This window comes from Protomyctophum parallelum (assembly GCF_964188405.1).
Source record: "Protomyctophum parallelum genome assembly, chromosome: 1".
Classification (NCBI taxonomy): Eukaryota; Metazoa; Chordata; class Actinopteri; order Myctophiformes; family Myctophidae; genus Protomyctophum; species Protomyctophum parallelum.
In genome coordinates, this window is record NC_139697.1 from 4880574 (window position 1) to 4898087 (window position 17514).

At 44.0% G+C, this 17514-nt stretch overlaps 2 protein-coding genes across 2 annotated transcripts; one reads left to right on the top strand and one right to left on the bottom strand.

Annotated features, from left to right (window-relative positions):
• Window positions 1–2240: 2240 nt before the first annotated feature.
• Window positions 2241–10812, top strand: glmp (glycosylated lysosomal membrane protein; the record flags this gene model as incomplete). The annotated part of the gene is made up of 7 exons (XM_083764076.1): window positions 2241–2330; window positions 4020–4196; window positions 4531–4629; window positions 4920–5120; window positions 7258–7476; window positions 8772–9031; window positions 9711–10812. The coding sequence occupies 7 exons, from the start codon at window positions 2241–2243 to the stop codon at window positions 9877–9879; spliced, it is 1215 nt and encodes a 404-aa protein (XP_083620202.1). The 3' UTR covers window positions 9880–10812.
• Window positions 10813–14878: 4066 nt separating this feature from the next.
• Window positions 14879–17062, bottom strand: LOC310874457 (glycerol-3-phosphate dehydrogenase, mitochondrial-like; the record flags this gene model as incomplete). The annotated part of the gene is made up of 1 exon (XM_083787265.1): window positions 14879–17062. The coding sequence occupies one exon, from the start codon at window positions 17060–17062 to the stop codon at window positions 14879–14881; it is 2184 nt and encodes a 727-aa protein (XP_083643391.1).
• Between the last annotated feature and the right edge of the window lie 452 nt (window positions 17063–17514).

Consider the following 17514-nt stretch of genomic DNA (forward strand, 5'->3'; position numbering starts at 1 on the left):
GACATGGCTGCCACCTGCTGGACGCAAACGATACAGAGTTGCACCACTTGGTTCACACTGGTGTGATTTTTTTATGTTTAAGCAACCGGGAGTTACATCATCACTCCAAAATGGCTGTTACTATGGGACTTATTGGGAGTTATAGAATCTCTTTGCTCATAGTCAGAATGGGGTGTCAGAAGAACCTCAGCCTTTCTCGTTTGTGCATTAAATAATAATTATTGATCATGTTTTTTATGTGAATGTGTTTGAAGCTACTGTTATTTATTGATTTCACAGTATGGATTTTTTTTATCATGCTTATTTTGTTTTATTTATTGGTTGATGTTTTCGTATTATTTATAAACTGATAATTCACTGGGTTTGCTTTAGAAAAAACAAGTAAACGGTTCTGATCTAGTTCTCGTGTTGCTGCTTTTTAATTTCCAATGTGTTGGATTCATTCAAACTGGGATAAAAAGATGAACACTTATGTTATTTTCTATTATATGTACGCTGGTTATAACAATGTTAATCAAGCATTTTCTTGTCAATGGCTCCTACATGTAGCCTACAATGTATATGGTTAAAGTGGTGAATAGACTGAAATTATATAGAGCTTTCCTCAAAAGCGCTTTTCGATGTATTTGACATTCACCAATTCAACTATGGATGGATGGCAGAGGAAACTATGCAAGGTGCCACATATCGGGAGCAGATAGTGGTTCAGTAGCCTCTGAGACCAATGCCTTTTGCTTAGGGGTTCAGTGTCTTGCTCAAGGACACTTCAACACGTAGCCAGGAGGAGCTGGGGATTGAACCTGGAACCTTTGGATTTCAAGACCACTGCTCTACCTCCTGAGCCACTGCTGTTCACACTGATGTTGATGGCATATCAACTAATTTAGCTGGGGACCCCCTGGAACCTCCTCAAGGACCCCCAGGGGTCCCTGGACCCCACTTTGAGAACCAATGGTTTATGAGAATTCTGACACTGTTGTTCTGTTGGCTATCCATTTATTGATTGAATACTTTATTAACGCTTTGCAGAAAAAAAGCACAGGAAAGTACTGATCAATGCAAGGTCTGTAAGAGGATTTAAACCATCCTATTGGCTTGTTTCCATTGCGGTCCTTCATACTCAATACTGATAGATCAATTCTACTCCATCCTTAGGAGTAGCCTACACACCAAACAGAAACACTGTTATGGGAAGGAAAATGATTTTGTCAGTAATCTGTAGACAAAATGGTTCTCAAAGTGAGGTCCAGAGTTGGCCCAGGCCGTAGCGTAACGGTCTGGGCACCGGACTGGTAATCCAGTCGCAGTGTGCCGCGGGTTCGACTCCCGGACCCGACACGGCCTTTACTGCATGTCATCCCCCCATCTCTCTCCCGTTTCCTGTCAGCCTACTGTCTGTCCTTTCAAAAATCAATAAAAGGCGTAAGCCGCAAAAAAATATCTTAAAAAAAAAAAAAAAAAAGTGAGGTCCAGAGTCGAGACCTGAAGGGGGGCCAGCTCCCCAGCAAAACGAGTAACAGTTTAATTTTGCTATAATTTCAGAAGTTATTAACCCAATGAGAGAATGTATAAGAATGAAATAGATAATGAACCTGATTATGGCCTCTATTAACCATCGTTCTGATCTTAATTGCGTTCAAGATTAATTTTGTTGCAAGAGTTTTAACGGGGATACCAAATGTGGCCACTAGGTGGCAATCATGTATAGCTAATACATTCACACCTTTCCAATTTTTCTGTTTCTTTATACATTTTTTATAAAGAAACTGAAAAGTTGGAAAGGTGTGCCACTGCCAAAGCCATTATTTGAATCAAACATCTAGGCTATATCTATACTACATCCTAACCGATTAATAAAAATATAATTTGAATAATATGCTACACTACAGCTAAACTCTGAATAATAAAACTATAATTTAAATAATATGCTACATCTAAACTCTAATATGCTACATCTAAAGACTAAACTATGAATAATACATTTATAATTTGAATAATGCTACATTCTAAACTGAATAATAAATCTATAATCTTTGGAACGTGCTCTTTGGAACATTTTTCAAAATACAGGCTCGAATTATGACACTTTTACGAGAATTAAAAACATTTCCTTCACTTGCCAAAAAGAACAGATCTACAAGCACGCAACGCGTGGGCACTGTGAGCTTGTAGATCTGTTCTATTCGGCGCACGCCAGTCAGGTGACCGAAGAGTCACGTGACTGGGTCATCACAACAAAGATGGCCGTCAGCACAAAACACCTCTGGATTTTACTCTCCATTTTTAACGTTTCTTCTGCTTTTATAGGCGGCGACACTTACACAAGAAATGTGAGTAAATGGTACAAATATGGATAAACAATCGACCTTATTTTGTGTTTAGAAATGTGTTTTTTGTTTGTTTTTAAGGATGAAGATTAAATGTGAGTCTGTTACTATTACATTGTAACAAAGACATTTACATTTCGTTTGTTTACATTTCGCTTCAGATGTGTTGAACATGAAACATAACACCGTTTTCCATGTGTGAGCCACATCAAGGTGTATTTTAATCATATTTAACCATGATGTTGAAGTAGGTTTCACTTCCTAGTTCTTGGTGACTTCATCAGTCATCAGACATATTTGTCTGATGACTGATTTGACAGACAGACAGCCACACTATACACACAGTATATAACTACATTAATATAGCCTACTGTACATTTATACTGCAACTAGGCTGATTCCTCCTCTGGATATGCAATATCTGTAGGCCTACCCGTTTTCACAGCACTGTACCCATTATCACAGTACAATTATCATAGTACTATTTTCAAATGGTGGGATTGTATGCAGCTAATATGGGTAATATAATGTTTTGTAATATTAATCAAAATCCCCAAAAATAACTATAGTAACTAATGTTTTCAAATTAATGTAGTGGAATAAAACAAAAGTACAATATTTGCCTCTGAGATGTGCTGGAGTAGAAGTAAAAGTATTGGAAATAGGAAATACTCAACTCAAATAAAGTAGGCCTACGCTAGCTCTGTTCCATAACCTTCCGCTTCGCAGAAGGCTATGGGACTTTCAGTTTTAAATCTCAAATCGAAATCAGACCAGCCTCTCCTCTTTAGTGGAAATCTCACAAACGTTTGACCTACTCACCAATACAGACACGGGTTGTGTCAATAGAAAGCCTACTTTCCTTAGTGGACGCACTCTGAGCCCCCCCCCCCCCCCCCCCCCCCCCCCGCACCACACGTATAAACGGTACTTTTTGGCCAGAAAGGGATTTTTTTCCACCAGAGGAAAAATATTCTCTATGAGGCAGTTCTCTGGGCAATATCAGTAGAGGGCGCAGCGGAGTAACTAAAAATGTTTTTTTTCCCGGTGGAAACAAAATCCCCTTTTGGCCAAAAAGTACAGTTTATACGTGTGGTGGTGGGGGGGGGGGGGGGGGGCTCAGAGTGCTTCCACTAAGGAAAGTAGCTTTCTATTGACACAACCCGTGTTTGTATTGGTGAGTAGGTCAAACGTTCGTGAGATTTCCACTAAAGAGGAGAGGCTGGTCTGATTTCGATTTGAGATTTAAAACTGAAAGTCCCATAGCCTTCTGCGAAGCGGAAGGTTATGGAACAGAGCTAGGCCTACACATACCTACATTTTTTACTTAAGTAGCCTACAGTACTTGACAGTGGTGCATTCAATTAATCGATATGGCCATATATCGATCGACAATCTGGACAATAGGTGAAGAGTGTTTTGAGAGGCACTAGACCCTCCGATATCTGGCTTTCAGAAATTCTGTAATATGGCAGCCAGGTCTATGGACTTTTAATGTTTGGAGAAGAAAAAACAACCCCAGCCAACTAAGTCTATGGACTTTTAATGTTTTATTTTAGCAGTGATGTCATGTGGCAGCCACAGTGGGTGCCCCTCACTTCACACAAAAACTAATCAATGGAATAATCGATAATAAACAAATCGATAGTTACATGATAGTAACATGTCATTAACACACGGTTTTCCCTGCAGCTCTCAGTGGAGTTGAACCCAGGTTGGAACACGTCAGTCTCCCCAGCGCCCCCTGGCGTCACTTTGCTGCATGTGCGCGCACAAGGCAACAACGACACACTGCACTTCCTGTTGTGTAGCCTGGCAGCGCCAACTCTCCTGCTGGTTCACACCAACACTGCTGCCTCTCGTGTCCAGGTCAGGAACTACACCCACATTCATTCTCATTTTAATGACTGTCGCAGAGGCATTATAAATGTATTTCAAATTTTATTTCATACTCGAGGTAAGGAGTAAACAAATAAAAACATCAAAAAGGTGCAGGAATAGATTTTCTTTTGTTAAGATAAGTGTTAAATAGTCTTCTATGCAGACTATACTTTCCCTGTGGCAGGCACGCTGTTGGGACGTTATACACACATATATATATACCTATATATAGATTTTGTACAGATTTTTTTACGTTCTCTTTGACATACTTATTTAATGTTTGAGTTGTTTCTCCCTGTATTATTTGTTCTGCATGTTGTAGGTGGACTGGATTCCCTTCTTGGCACAAAATACCAGTGGCAGCCTGCGGGTGGAGCCAGAGAGCAGCATTCTCCACAGTACTGCCTTAGTTTTCGCCACAGTAAGATTGAAGTTAATAAATGTACTGTGTGTTGTGTGTGTGTGTGTGTGCGCGCGCATGTGCACGCGCACAGATAATGTCCCATCCATGTGATCTTTAGCACAAGGAATCTTGATTTACTTTTAACATTTTAAGTTGAAATACTTTGATGTATTTCTTATATTATGGAACTAATGGATGATAATTAACCCCTTCCTCTCTTGTGTCGTCTTCTCCTCTCCTTGTCTCTTCTCCTCACTCGTGCCAACACCGTCCTATCCTATCCTATCCAATCCTGACGTCCTCTCCAGCTATGGGAGTATGATGACGTTAACGACACAGCGGACCCACACAGCGTCCCACCCTCCAGTTTCCTGGACCCATACCGCCTCCAGAACTTCCGCTGGACCCTTCAGGAGAACAGCAGCAGCGTGGACCCAGCCGCCCCCACCGTACGTCTCTGTGGAGAGACCGCCAGCCCCAGCTTTGCCAACGGATCCTTGTGTCTGCAGGTGAGACCAGTGCAGTGTTCATTTTGACAGCACATTGTAATGTAGTTTTAGACGTGTAAATGTATAATTGGTTTCAGTCACAGTTTAGTCATCTGAAATGTTGTAGTTCTAGTCTCGTTTTGGTTGACTACAGTACATGTACTGTTGATTTAGCCGACTAAACTGTATTTTGGTGGGACTTAACCCATTCTGACCGGGCACCCATTTTGGTGTCGGCATCATGTTATGCTTTAGCTATTGAAAAATAGCAGATCTACAAGCTCATATCGCGCCACCGAGTGGCGCGATACGAGCTTGTAGGTCTGCTATTTTTGAAAAATCGAAGAGCGACTGACATTTTTAGAATCTGATCTCAGGTCAGAATGGGTTCATCAGACCAGTGTGTGTCCGGCGGAAACCTCGTATGAATCTGATCTCAGGTCAGAATGGGTTAAGTGGCTATTTTCTGACTGCAACACCCGCATAAAAGATCATAGCATCGTGTCTTGTGCTCAAGGTTCAAGGTTGTACTTTATTGTTACGTCTTGTGTACAGGTACATAAGAGTAAAACTTATTTAATGCAGCAGCATAACAGCAAACACAGCAAACAAAGGGATAGAATATTGAGTGCAAAAAGAGCAAACAAAGACCTTTTCAGACTCCATCATGGCCCATAGCACTTACCCTAACCCCTTAGATAGCATTTCTGTTGGCTTAGATAGCATTTGACACAGACTTATAGCATGTTACGTAGACAGCACTATAATTGTATTGTATATAGTCATAGCACGCCATAGTACATATGTATAGCATAGTAGTAAATAAATATGTATAGTGTATGTATAGTTTCATTATATAGATATTCCACTGTTACTTTCTTAGCTTAAGCATGTTTCATGATAAATGCTTTTATGTGATGTATTCCCATGCTTTTGTTCTTGCTTAAATGTAAGTCGCTCTGGATTAAGAGCGTCTGCTAAATGCCTAAATTGTAAATTGTAAATTGTAAAAAAGAGCATCATGTGTACATGAGCATGTTTTCCCTGTAGTAGCAAAGTTAGGTGAACTTTGTGTAGGCTATGTTCCACAAAGCTTGTGGGTACTATCACTTTTGGTTAAACAAGTGAAATTGGAATCCTGTCAAATGATTGGTTCTCTCTCCTGATTGAATGAAATTGGCAACCCACATGAAAATCTATTTTATGTTTATTAAAGAGTTGGTGAGATGGGGAAGCCCTTTGGCCTTTATAGTACCTGAGTTATAGTTACTGAGAAAACTCTCTACAGCAATGATTACTATCAAAAATATATTAGCTTTAACCTTTTATAACAGAAAATATCACTTACATCACCTTTAACTATCTACTTAACTATCTTAATTAACTAACTATATTTATATAATAAATAATTAACGTAATTCATTAATAAACTATTTAAAGGGATTGTGACATTAAAAAAAAGGTTTGGGAATTGTTCTTGTTTTTTTTAGGTTTTCTAATCTCAATTGCACCCAAAAAACATGAACTTTTAACATTCAGTAGATTTTCTGTGATCTGGGGTTTTCTGGCTCAAACAGGTGCTCTGATTTGCCGGCAGTAAGTGACATCACTTACTGCAAATCCCATATATGTCAATGGGATTTGCCAGCAGATGTCACTGTTTCACTGTGTTGCCTGTTTTCATTGTAGCTCAAAAGGCCCAAAAAACCCCAAAGAAAACTTCAGACCACAGAAAATCCACTGAATGTTCAAAGTTCAGGTTTTTTGGGTGTAATTGAGGTCATAAAACCTAAAAGATAAAATAAAAATAAATGAAAATGAATGTCATAAAACCTTTAATCAACCATCTGCTAGACTGCTACTTTACTGCAGTTAAAGGTATATTCAGTGATTTCACTTAATTCAAATATCACTTATTTTTTTGTTTTGTTGTGATAATCCTCCCTACTATAGAGTGTGCTGACCATATAAGGAGTTCCTCCCTGTCCCCAGTTAACCCCTGGGGGTCAAAAAACCTTAGGTTTCGTTTTTGACTCTCTATCCTGATTGGACGAAAGGCTGGGTCCCACAGCCAAAAACGAAACCTAAGGTTTTTTGAGTGAAATCACTGAATATACCTTTAAGTTAAATTCACCAATCATCTCTGTGTTCTCTTCAGTTTTCTGCCTTTGGCTCGGGTGGGCGGGCTGAGGCCTGGCCCCGCCTCCTCCACAACGCTAACTCCTCCCAGGTGAAGGTGTGCCTAGACGGCGTGTTGGCCAGAGCCAATCACAGCAGGTTCTCCCTGGAGCTGCAGGCGGTGGGCGGGGCCCATCCTCTGGACACAGTGGCGATTGGACGCTCCATCGACGACGAGTACACGCCCTCTGTTTTCAAGGTGGGCGTGTCTGCCTCTTAAGAACATTGTCGTGGGGAGTACCTCAGGGCTCTATCCAAGTTCTGTTTCGGTTTTGCTCTATATTAACCCATTCTGACCTGAGATCAGATTCATACGAGGTTTCCGCTGGACACACACTGGTCTGATGAACCCATTCTGACCTGAGATCAGATTCATACGAGGTTTTCCACTAGACACACACTGGTCTGATTAACCCATTCTGACCTGAGATCAGATTCTAAAAATGTCAGTCGCTCTTCGATTTCTTCAAAAATAGCAGACCTACAAGCTCGTATCGCGCCACTCGGTGGCGCGATATGAGCTTGTAGATCTGCTATTTTTCAATAGCTAAAGCATAACATGATGCCGACACCAAAATGGGTGCCCGGTCAGAATGGGTTAAAAAGTAATTTACTGCCACAAACATTTAACAAAAATAGCCCAGACACGCCAGAATCGCCGTCCATGTGTTTTAGTCACATAATATTCATCTTCACTATGATCACACACCGGATCGTTGGTAATGAGAGAGCCGTTTGTCGTGCATTTAAAACTGTCCATGTAATCCATTTAGAGCCCATTGAAGATTGAATGCTGGTCACACCGAAAGTGCAACCAATGCAACCATACAAGGAAGAGAAATATGAGGAAGTAAAAAAGTCTATAGCATGGGTGGGAGTGGGAGGAGATTTTTGCTTGTCTCGCTGCACAGGGGGGTGGAGCATAGGAAGGATATTCAAGAGCACCATCCATAGTATAAAAGCCATCCTTGGCAGTCTGAGCCTTTGGAATAGTGTATGTGAACACAGTTTCTGAGCCATTCTTTAATCTCCATGATCACTGAACTAAATATAGTTTGGGCTATCATCCTGAATTAAACATATTTGACTACAGTTACGCACAGGGACTATTAAGCCACAACTTATGATTGCTAACATGGCCCATAGCACTTACCCTACCCCCTTAGATAGCATTTCTGTAGACTTAGATAGCATCTGATACAGACTTATAGCAGTTATGTAGACAGCACTATAATTGCATTGTATATAGTCATAGCACGCCATAGTACATGTATGTATAGCATAGTAGTAAATATATATAGTTTATATGTATAGTCTCATAAAATAGATATTCCACTGTTACTTTCTTAGCTTACGCATGTTTTATGATAAATGCTTTTGTGATGTATTCCCATGCTTTTGTTCTTGATTATTGTAAGTCGCTCTGGATTAAGAGCGTCTGCTAAATGCCTAAATTGTAAATTGTAAATTGCTAACTCCTGGTACCCTCCTCAGGTGTCTCAGTGGGTGGAGTCTAACTCCTCCTCTCCAGAAGGTTTTGTCCAATGGAAGCCAGTGGCGTATCGCAAGTCACTTCCTGTGTTCGAGGACGCCACGCCCTGTGGCCACAGCCAGCCCGTGCCCGTGAGCCAGGCAGCGACGCCCTCAGGCCTGGTTCTGGCCTTCTACGGACCCAAACCCACAACCACGGCGCTCAACATCAGCTTCAGCATCACTGGAGATCCGTTTTACGCCGCCACCAACTATCTGAGCTGGTAAACACCACTGACCTCACCTGTAACCCACTAATTAACCCATTCTGACCTGAGATCAGATTCATCCGAGGTTTTCGCCGGACACACACTGGTCTGATTAACCCATTCTGACCTGAGATCAGATTCTAAAAATGTCAGTCGTTCTTCGATTTTTCAAAAAATAGCAGACCTACAAGCTCGTATCGCGCCACTCGGTGGCGCGATATGAGCTTGTAGATCTGCTATTTTTCAATAGCTAAAGCATAACATGATGCCAACACCAAAATGGGTGCCCAGTCAGAATGGGTTAACTAACTAACATTAACACTAATCAACTACCTGAGTCGGTAACAAACTACTTTTTACCAGCAAAAAAAACTTTCCAATCCATGTGCATTATGTTTTATACGCTTTCACTCATATATTTTCCACAATAAGCATCTACTAGTTTTTATTTTATTAGTTGAAGGAAATATAAGTCATCATGTTTCTACAGCGACAAATTACATTATTGGTATTAGTGTATAAATGTTTTTGAGTGGTGCTAGCGCCATATATTTTATTCAAGTGTGTACCCCAGACACCAAAATGACATTGGCGCCGTATTTGTATTGTATTGTATTGTATTGTATTTGTATTTTACAATTAATACAACAGTTCTTGACTGTTAATCTCTCTCTCTCTCTCTCTCTCTCTCTAGGACCGTGTTAATGGGTGTCGGTCGCCCTCCGGTAGACTCTTTCTCTCCTCTCGTCCTCGCCATCATGGCGGTTGGACTGGGAACGCCCATGTTGATCCTCTTACTGGGCGGAGTCTACATCTGCCTCAGGAGGAAACCCCTCGAACCGGCGTACCAGCCAATCAACTGAGGACGCACCAGCTCCATCCCGCCTACTACTACTACACCTCAGCCAATGAGGTGGTAGTGTACTTGTCAGCCAGTGGTGAGCTGCCAATTGAAAGACTTTTATATCATTGGTGGAATTGGTGAATTTAATTTTTTTAGAAGTTTTAGTTTTTATTTTATTTGACAGGATCAGCGAATCCTGAGCTCAGCCAATCCTGATTCCCAATTCTGATTGGATGCTACTGTTTAAAGGAGTTGTTCACCCAAGACATTAGAAATGACTTATTTTCTATCAATCACACACCCCAAGAATTCATGGAGATTTATTTGTTTTTGTCACATTCCTGAGCCAATCATCTGATGACGTGGTGGCTGGTCAGTTCCGCAGACCTACCGGAGACTCGCATACAAAAACAGAACTGTAATTACTTCAGTGGGAAAGATTGAAGCCAGTTGACTGTGGGCGTCCCCCAGGACTCTGTACTAGGCCCGCTTCTATTTCCATATACACCAGTGGTTCTCCACCTTTTGTGGATCAGGGCCCACTTGAAAAAAACGTGTTGAAAAAACGTGCAAATGTTAGGCTTATTTGGGCCTGTGCACTGCACCAGTGCGAAGCCCTATTGAAATGCAATGACTTATCTTTAAGTGTTTTTTTTTTCACAAAATGTAATCACATTTTTGAAGGCCTAAACATGCACATGCATCAGAAGTGGTGAGAAATGACTTTTTATTGGTCAAAATGTCTCAACAGCGCTGACTACAAACATTTGAAAGTTGAAGCTCCACATTATGGTTTCACATGTACCAAATCCGTTAGCCGTTTTTAATTCATTGTGGCATAATTATCTCTTTTGGGTCACAGGCTCAAAGGTTTGAGAACCAGTTATTTAACCTGCTCTACCATACAGAACAGTTAAAATACTCACCGAAAGAGTTATGGATTACAGCTTGCAACTAAATTATGCACATGAGATTTCATTCAATAATTTATAATGAATGAAATCTCATGTGCATAATTTAGTTGCATTTTCCTTTTTTATATTTGTTTTTATTTCTTATTTTATGTATATTTTGTTTCTTACTTGAAGGAAATCATGCTTCTATGCTGAGTGATGTCATTCTGCCTTAGTATTTATAAATACTGGGTCATGAGAATATTTTGTATGATTTGATATATCAGATTAATCATATTTCTATGATTTTATATTATAACAGACTTTGATTGACCGCATGCGTGTGTGTGTGTGTGTGTGTGTGTGGGGGGGGGGGGTGTACTGTATAAGTTGCTCATACGTTTTATTATTTTGTTTAGTGGGTTAGGGCAGTTTTGAACCAACTCTTCTGTTTACTACAAACAGACTTATCTCCTCGGTGACAGACTGCAGACCTCACTCAATTTGTACTCGCAACTTTAAAAAAGTACTCTGCACCCCATTATTGGTTGGGTGGAAGGCGATCTGATTTGTATAAGCTTGGCTTGACCATACTAAACGGGCATAGAGCCCCGCTCTCCGATGGACGCCACGCATGGGACCGGACCTCGGTCTTATTCAAAGAAATATTTGTGGACCTTCATCATTTCTAGTTGAGGACCCCTGCTGTACAAGTTTTGATACATTTTTGGTTCACATCAACTTGTTGAAACATTTTCATGTCAGCTTATTTGAGTAGTTGACGCTGCCTCTGAACTAAACTTTGGAATAGTCTCCCATCCCACATTACGTCCTGTTACTGTATAGACAATAATATAAATCAAATTTAAAGACTCTTTCTTTTAAATCAGAGGATGCCCCATGGTTTATGCTTTTCTGTCAAGTCTGCTACGTGCATATAGTTTAATTATTCCTAAGTGTATGCTCTTTTAAATTATTTTTAAATATCCATGTTCATTTTATGTATTCGTTTCTCTAAACTTAATATTTTCCTTGATTAAACTTTATTTTGCGGATTATGGATGCGGTATCATGGCTATCACGTTGTTGGTCATCCTCGATTGAAATGCACTTTGGGTCACTCATAACTTGCTGTTGTTTTAAAATGTGCTTTTATGAATAAATATGTCTACTGTACATTAAGGCTGTCCCCAAACATTCAAGGTTCGAATGTTCGCTCGTTAGGGTTGGCACTCGAATCTTAATTAATGGGTTTGAACCATTCGTTTATTTTTATTTTTATTATATATATATATATATATATATATATAAATAAAAAATATATTTTTTTTTCCTTTTTTATTAACTCGAAAATATATCTTGGCGAGAATGTGATATATGTTAAAAAGTAAGTTTCTCGTGCATTCCTGTCAGAAGTCATGTCTATCTCCTTGTGCTGTCCCTCTCCAAAATCCCCTGTGCACATTAATTTGGTGATGGGCCTGCAGCCAATCAGCCAATCAGCAACAAACACACACGCACGCGCACACACACACACACACACACACACACACACACACACACACACACACACACACACACACACACACGTTTCTCAATGCCAATAAAGCTCCTTTGAATTGAAAAAAAGTGTGGTGACTGATTGTTTAGGAGGAGCCAGGCTGCTGATTGGCTCCTGTGATGGCCTCAGCTATATAAGGCTGTGTGGAAGCAGCATTCTGATGTATTCTTCCTGGTGTGTGTTTGGTCTGTCTGTAGCGAGAAGTTACACACCGTCTGTCTGTAGCAAGAAGTTACACACCGTCTGTCTGTCTGTAGCAAGAAGTTACACACCGTCTGGCTGTAGCAAGAAGGTAACTACTTGTTAAACTTAAACCTTTAGCTTTGTTTTAAATGATTCAGTTTGGGTAACTTGATCTGTGAATGAATGCCGCTGAGATATGGAGTTTTATAACAAGAGTTAAGGTAACTGTTCCAATATGGCTCATCGTGTCTTTTTGACTGGCATTCAAACTCTTCAGACAGTGGACAGGGTCCATTTGGTTCCATTTGTACACCGAGAGCTGTAAGGGTCCATTTGGTTCCATTTGTACATGCACCGAGAGCTGTAAGGGTCCATTTGGTTCCATTTGTACACCGAGAGCTGTAAGGGTCCATTTGGTTCCATTTGTACACCGAGAGCTGCAAGGGTCCATTTGGTTCCATTTGTACACTGAGAGCTGTAAGGGTCCATTTGGTTAAACATGCTAACACTTCATCTTCAATATAAAATTGGTATTGTCACAAACGCACAATACAATGTTGGGCTTAAACTTCATTCAAAGCTGAAGGGAAAACCTATTTCAAAAGTTGGGGGGAAAATGTATATATTAAAAATGTAAGCTTGGGGAGGGATGTTAAGTTGTAAAATATGGGTTGTGGGGGCTGACAAGGCTATACAGCCACATGTGTTTCTAATGTGATGTAGGCCTACATAACACTAATGCCACTTATCTTTTCTCTTCATGTAATTCCAGAATATGAAGAGTCACTGCACCAGTGGTGTAGGCAGCACTAAGCCCTGGACCCTGAGACGAGCCATGTCTGTGGGCCCCACAGCCCCACCAATTTAGGCTTCCGAGGACCCCCACCCTGGAGCCCATGTGAAGTGTCGCAGTCCGATGCCCCCCTCCCTGCACAAGACATTGAGGTAGGAACTGTACACTATAGCTGCTGCTGGGAAGAGCTGCTTGCTGCGCAGTGAGTACAAGTCTTGTTTATTGTCCTTTGCTGTCGCTGGTGTGTTTAAGCAGGGTACTGATGGTGTTGCTCTCGTTTGCGTTCCGGCTTCCTGCGGTTGCGTCGGGCTGCCTGCTGTTGCACTCGTTTGCGTTGCGTCTTTTGCGTCGACTGCCACAATTTCGTCCGGTTCCGTCATTTCACCTCATTTCACCTAACTTGTGGACACTGCCTGTCATCTGCAGAAGAACGTGATGGTTCACGGTAAGTATCTGTTTTTGTATTCTTTGCTGCTGGTAGGGTAGGGCTGGTAGGGTAGGGCTCCTACTAGGGTAGGTTTTTGCGTTGCATCGCAAACTAAGCACTTTGGCACAGGCATGGAGCTCCTGGTTTACTGGGATGGGGTTCGATTCCCTGCTGCGCCCTGCTGATTACATTTACTTTATTTGCTGATTACTGTTAAACAGGCATCCTTTTGCACAATGGAGCGTCTCAGTCCCTCCCCCTTTCAGAACAACGAGTGGCCCAGGAAATGATTCCATTTCATTTTCTCCATAGGCATTTCAAAACGTATTTATTTAAAGACCTTTAATCGTCATACGAAGCCAACTCTTGTCGTGACAAATCATGACCACACACACAATATTTTGGACCAAATAATTACAAAGAAGAACAAAACGTGTTGTAACCTGCCGTTTTTTCTACTTTCTAATTCTTTGGCCCGAAAAATTGTGTTTGTCATGATTGGTCCGAATGTTCACTCGAAAATTCCTGCCGAAGTTCGAGTCCTAAAATAAGGGCTAGGGTACAGCCTTACTGTACATAAGCACATAATACATGGTTTCTGTTTCGAACATTCCATTGTATTATTCCATAATAGCTGAATTCCAATAACCAAAATCTTGGCCGCTCGCTCACTCACACTCCACTGTCACTCCAGCATGGCGGTATCATGGTGAAATTGGTGACCTGCTGAAATATATGACAATCGCGTAGATATCACATAACCGTGTCCGAAAGTGAATCATTGCGGTTTGTTTATTAGCAGAATTTAGCAAGTCACCAATTTCACCATAACGCCATCATGCTTGAGTGAGCAAGTGGCCAAGATTTTGGTTATTGGGATTTGGCCTTGGGCTGCTCCTAGGAGCCTAGCTGTCAAGAAGATGGTCTGTGTCTATCTGTAGTATGCAGCTAATCTCAATAATGGCTGGCCGTGTTACACTTTTGAGTTTTGAGATTTTAGATCAGGCACATTGCGACGCATTATGAGCTTGAGCAAAAACATTTAATGGTGTTTAAAGTGTTCCTCGTTTTGCTGAAGACCCCTCCAAGGACAACTGGGCCTGGGCGGTCCCACCTCGGACCGTACTTTGAGAACCACTGACGTAACCAAACAAACGGCGCTTAGATCCCGCCTCCGCTGCGGTCCACGGACACTGGCGCCCGCTGGTCCAGGCTCTGCTCAGCCTTCTTCATGAGGACGGCCAGGCGGCTGTCGGACACCTTGCCCTTCTTCACGGCGCTCATCAACTGCAGGAACTCGTCGTACTGGACCACTCCATTCTTGCTGAGGTCCACGTCGTTCAGGATGTCGTGCAGTGTGTCCTCGTCTATCTGGACGTCGACGCTCTGCAGCACCCTCTGAACGTCCACGGTGGTGATGAAGCCCTTGTTGTCCATGTCAAACTTCTGGAAGCGGTTCTTGTATCGCGCCACGTCCCGGTAGTCCAGGCTGATCTCGGCCTTCTTCAGCTGCTCCGAGCGCCAGTGGAGGCCCATCTCTCGGTACAGGAAGGTCCTCGCCACCTCCAGCTCGGCCGCCTTTTGCTCCTCGCCCCAGCCCAGGTGTTTGGCCATGATCTCCACGATGCGGGGCAGCGCCTCGTAGGCCGCCTGCACATTCAGGAAGCCCAGGCGTGTCCGGCGGGCGATGACGTCGACGGCGGTGCAGGCGTACTCCGTGGTTACGGCATACTGCACCTCGCTCTCGATGTAGGGGAACTCCGGCACCAGCCTCCGGCCGATGACGGGCCACCTCTTCCCTGTCACCTCGCCCAGCTTGGCCACGTCGAACGCCTTACCCCCGTAGGTGGACGCCAGGTGCCGAGCCACCTCGTCTTCCATGCCATAGTCCTGGACCAGGCGAATGTAGAGGGTATGTGTCCAGCCTTTAGCCCCCTCCAGCATCAGACCCTGCGTCCGGACGGGACCGGCCGTCAGCCCGTGGGCTTTGACGGCGGCATCCAGAGTCTCCTCCGCCATGGCACGGTAGGTGGTCCACTTCCCACCCGCGATGGTGACCAAGCCACTGTCGCTGACGTGGACCACGTGGTTCCGACAGATGGACTGGGTGTCTTTCGAGTTGGGGTCGCTGACCAGGGGGCGGATGCCGCTCCACGCCGCCATCACATCCCCCCGGCGCACCTCCACGTCGGGGCTGAGGTAGTTGCGGATCTCGCTCAGGATGAAGTCGATGTCGTCCTCGGCAGGCACCGGGTGGTCCGTCACAGCGGTGGGCGAGTCTGTGGTCCCGGCTATGGTCATCTTCTGCCACGGCAGGAAGAAGATAACGCGGCCGTCGCTGGTGGCCGGGTCCAGCAGACCCATGACGTTGGGACTGTAGTATCCGGGGATGACGATGTGCACGCCGGCGCTGGGCTGGCAGATGTCGGCCACCAGCCCGTCGTCCATCTTCCGCAGAGAGTCGGTGAACGGGCCAGTGGCGTTGATCACACACCTGGCCCTTACGTCGAACTCGTCCCCCGTGAGAACGTCCCTGCAGCGGACGCCGCACACCCTCCGCCGGCCCGTCTCCGGATCGGCGGTCTTCAGCAGGTGAAGCACCTCGGTGTAGTTGGCCACGGCCGCTCCGTGCCGCGCGGCCGAGAGCGCGATGGCCAGGTTCATGCGGGCGTCGTTGTGCTGCCCGTCGTAGTAGACGATAGCCCCCGCCAGCCCGTTCCGCCGCAGCATGGGGAACTCCTCCAGGGCTTTAGACTTGCTGAGCACGTAGCTGCTCTTCAGGCAGTGCGAGCTGGCCACCAGATCATACATCTTGATGCCCGCCCAGTAGTACGGCAGCTGCCACCATGTGTATACGGGCAGCATGATGGGCAGCAGGGCGGAGAGGTGAGGAGCGTTCTCCAGGAGGTTGGCCCGCTCGACGAGGGACTCCTTCACCATCATGTACTGTTCGTAGTCCAGCTTCATGAGCGCTTTCTGCAGGTAGCGCACGCCTCCGTGGATCAGCTTGGTGCTGCGGCTGCTCGTTCCCGACGCAAAATCGTTCCTTTCCACCATCGCGGTCTTGAGGTTGCGCGCCACGGCGTCTAAGGCGCATCCCGCTCCGGTGGCGCCGCCTCCCACCACCAGAACATCAAAAACATCGGTGTCTTTCAGCGCGGCGAGCTGCTCCTGCCGCGTCGGGAGCTTGTCCGCAAACGGGACGTCGAGCTTCGCTGCCGCCGCCACGTGATCCAGCCGTGCCCGCCTGGTCTTGTAGGCCTTGAGCTGCGATAGGCCACAAAGTGTGCCGATTGTGCCGCCGCCAACGATGGCTGTCCGTTTCGCGGTGTTCCAGACCCCCATGGAACTCCTTGTTCAGGGCCGGCTAACGTCTTGTAAGGTGTTAAAATACATGGCAGGGCGTCAACTAGGAAAATCAATTATACTCTCTGTCTATTGCCTCGGCCGTGATGTGACACTGACGCAGCGCAAACCATTGCCCTAATGTGGACTTATGGTGTTTGTAAGTATTCTTGTGGGAATCTGAGGTTCTTGAAGGAAGAGCCTTGTCATCACAGTGATGTCATGATGAGTCATGACATGGCCAAATAAATATGAAATTGTTGGTCAGACATGCCCAAATATGGAATTCCAAATGAGCCATGCCCAAATATGGAATTCCAGGTCAGACTTGCCCAATACTGGTGTCAGACATGCCCAAATATGGAATTTCTGATCATGAAGGTCTCTGGTCCATCGACTCCACAAGTTTAACTCTGAGAGTTACCTTTACACTGGCTTTGTTTTGTCGAGCA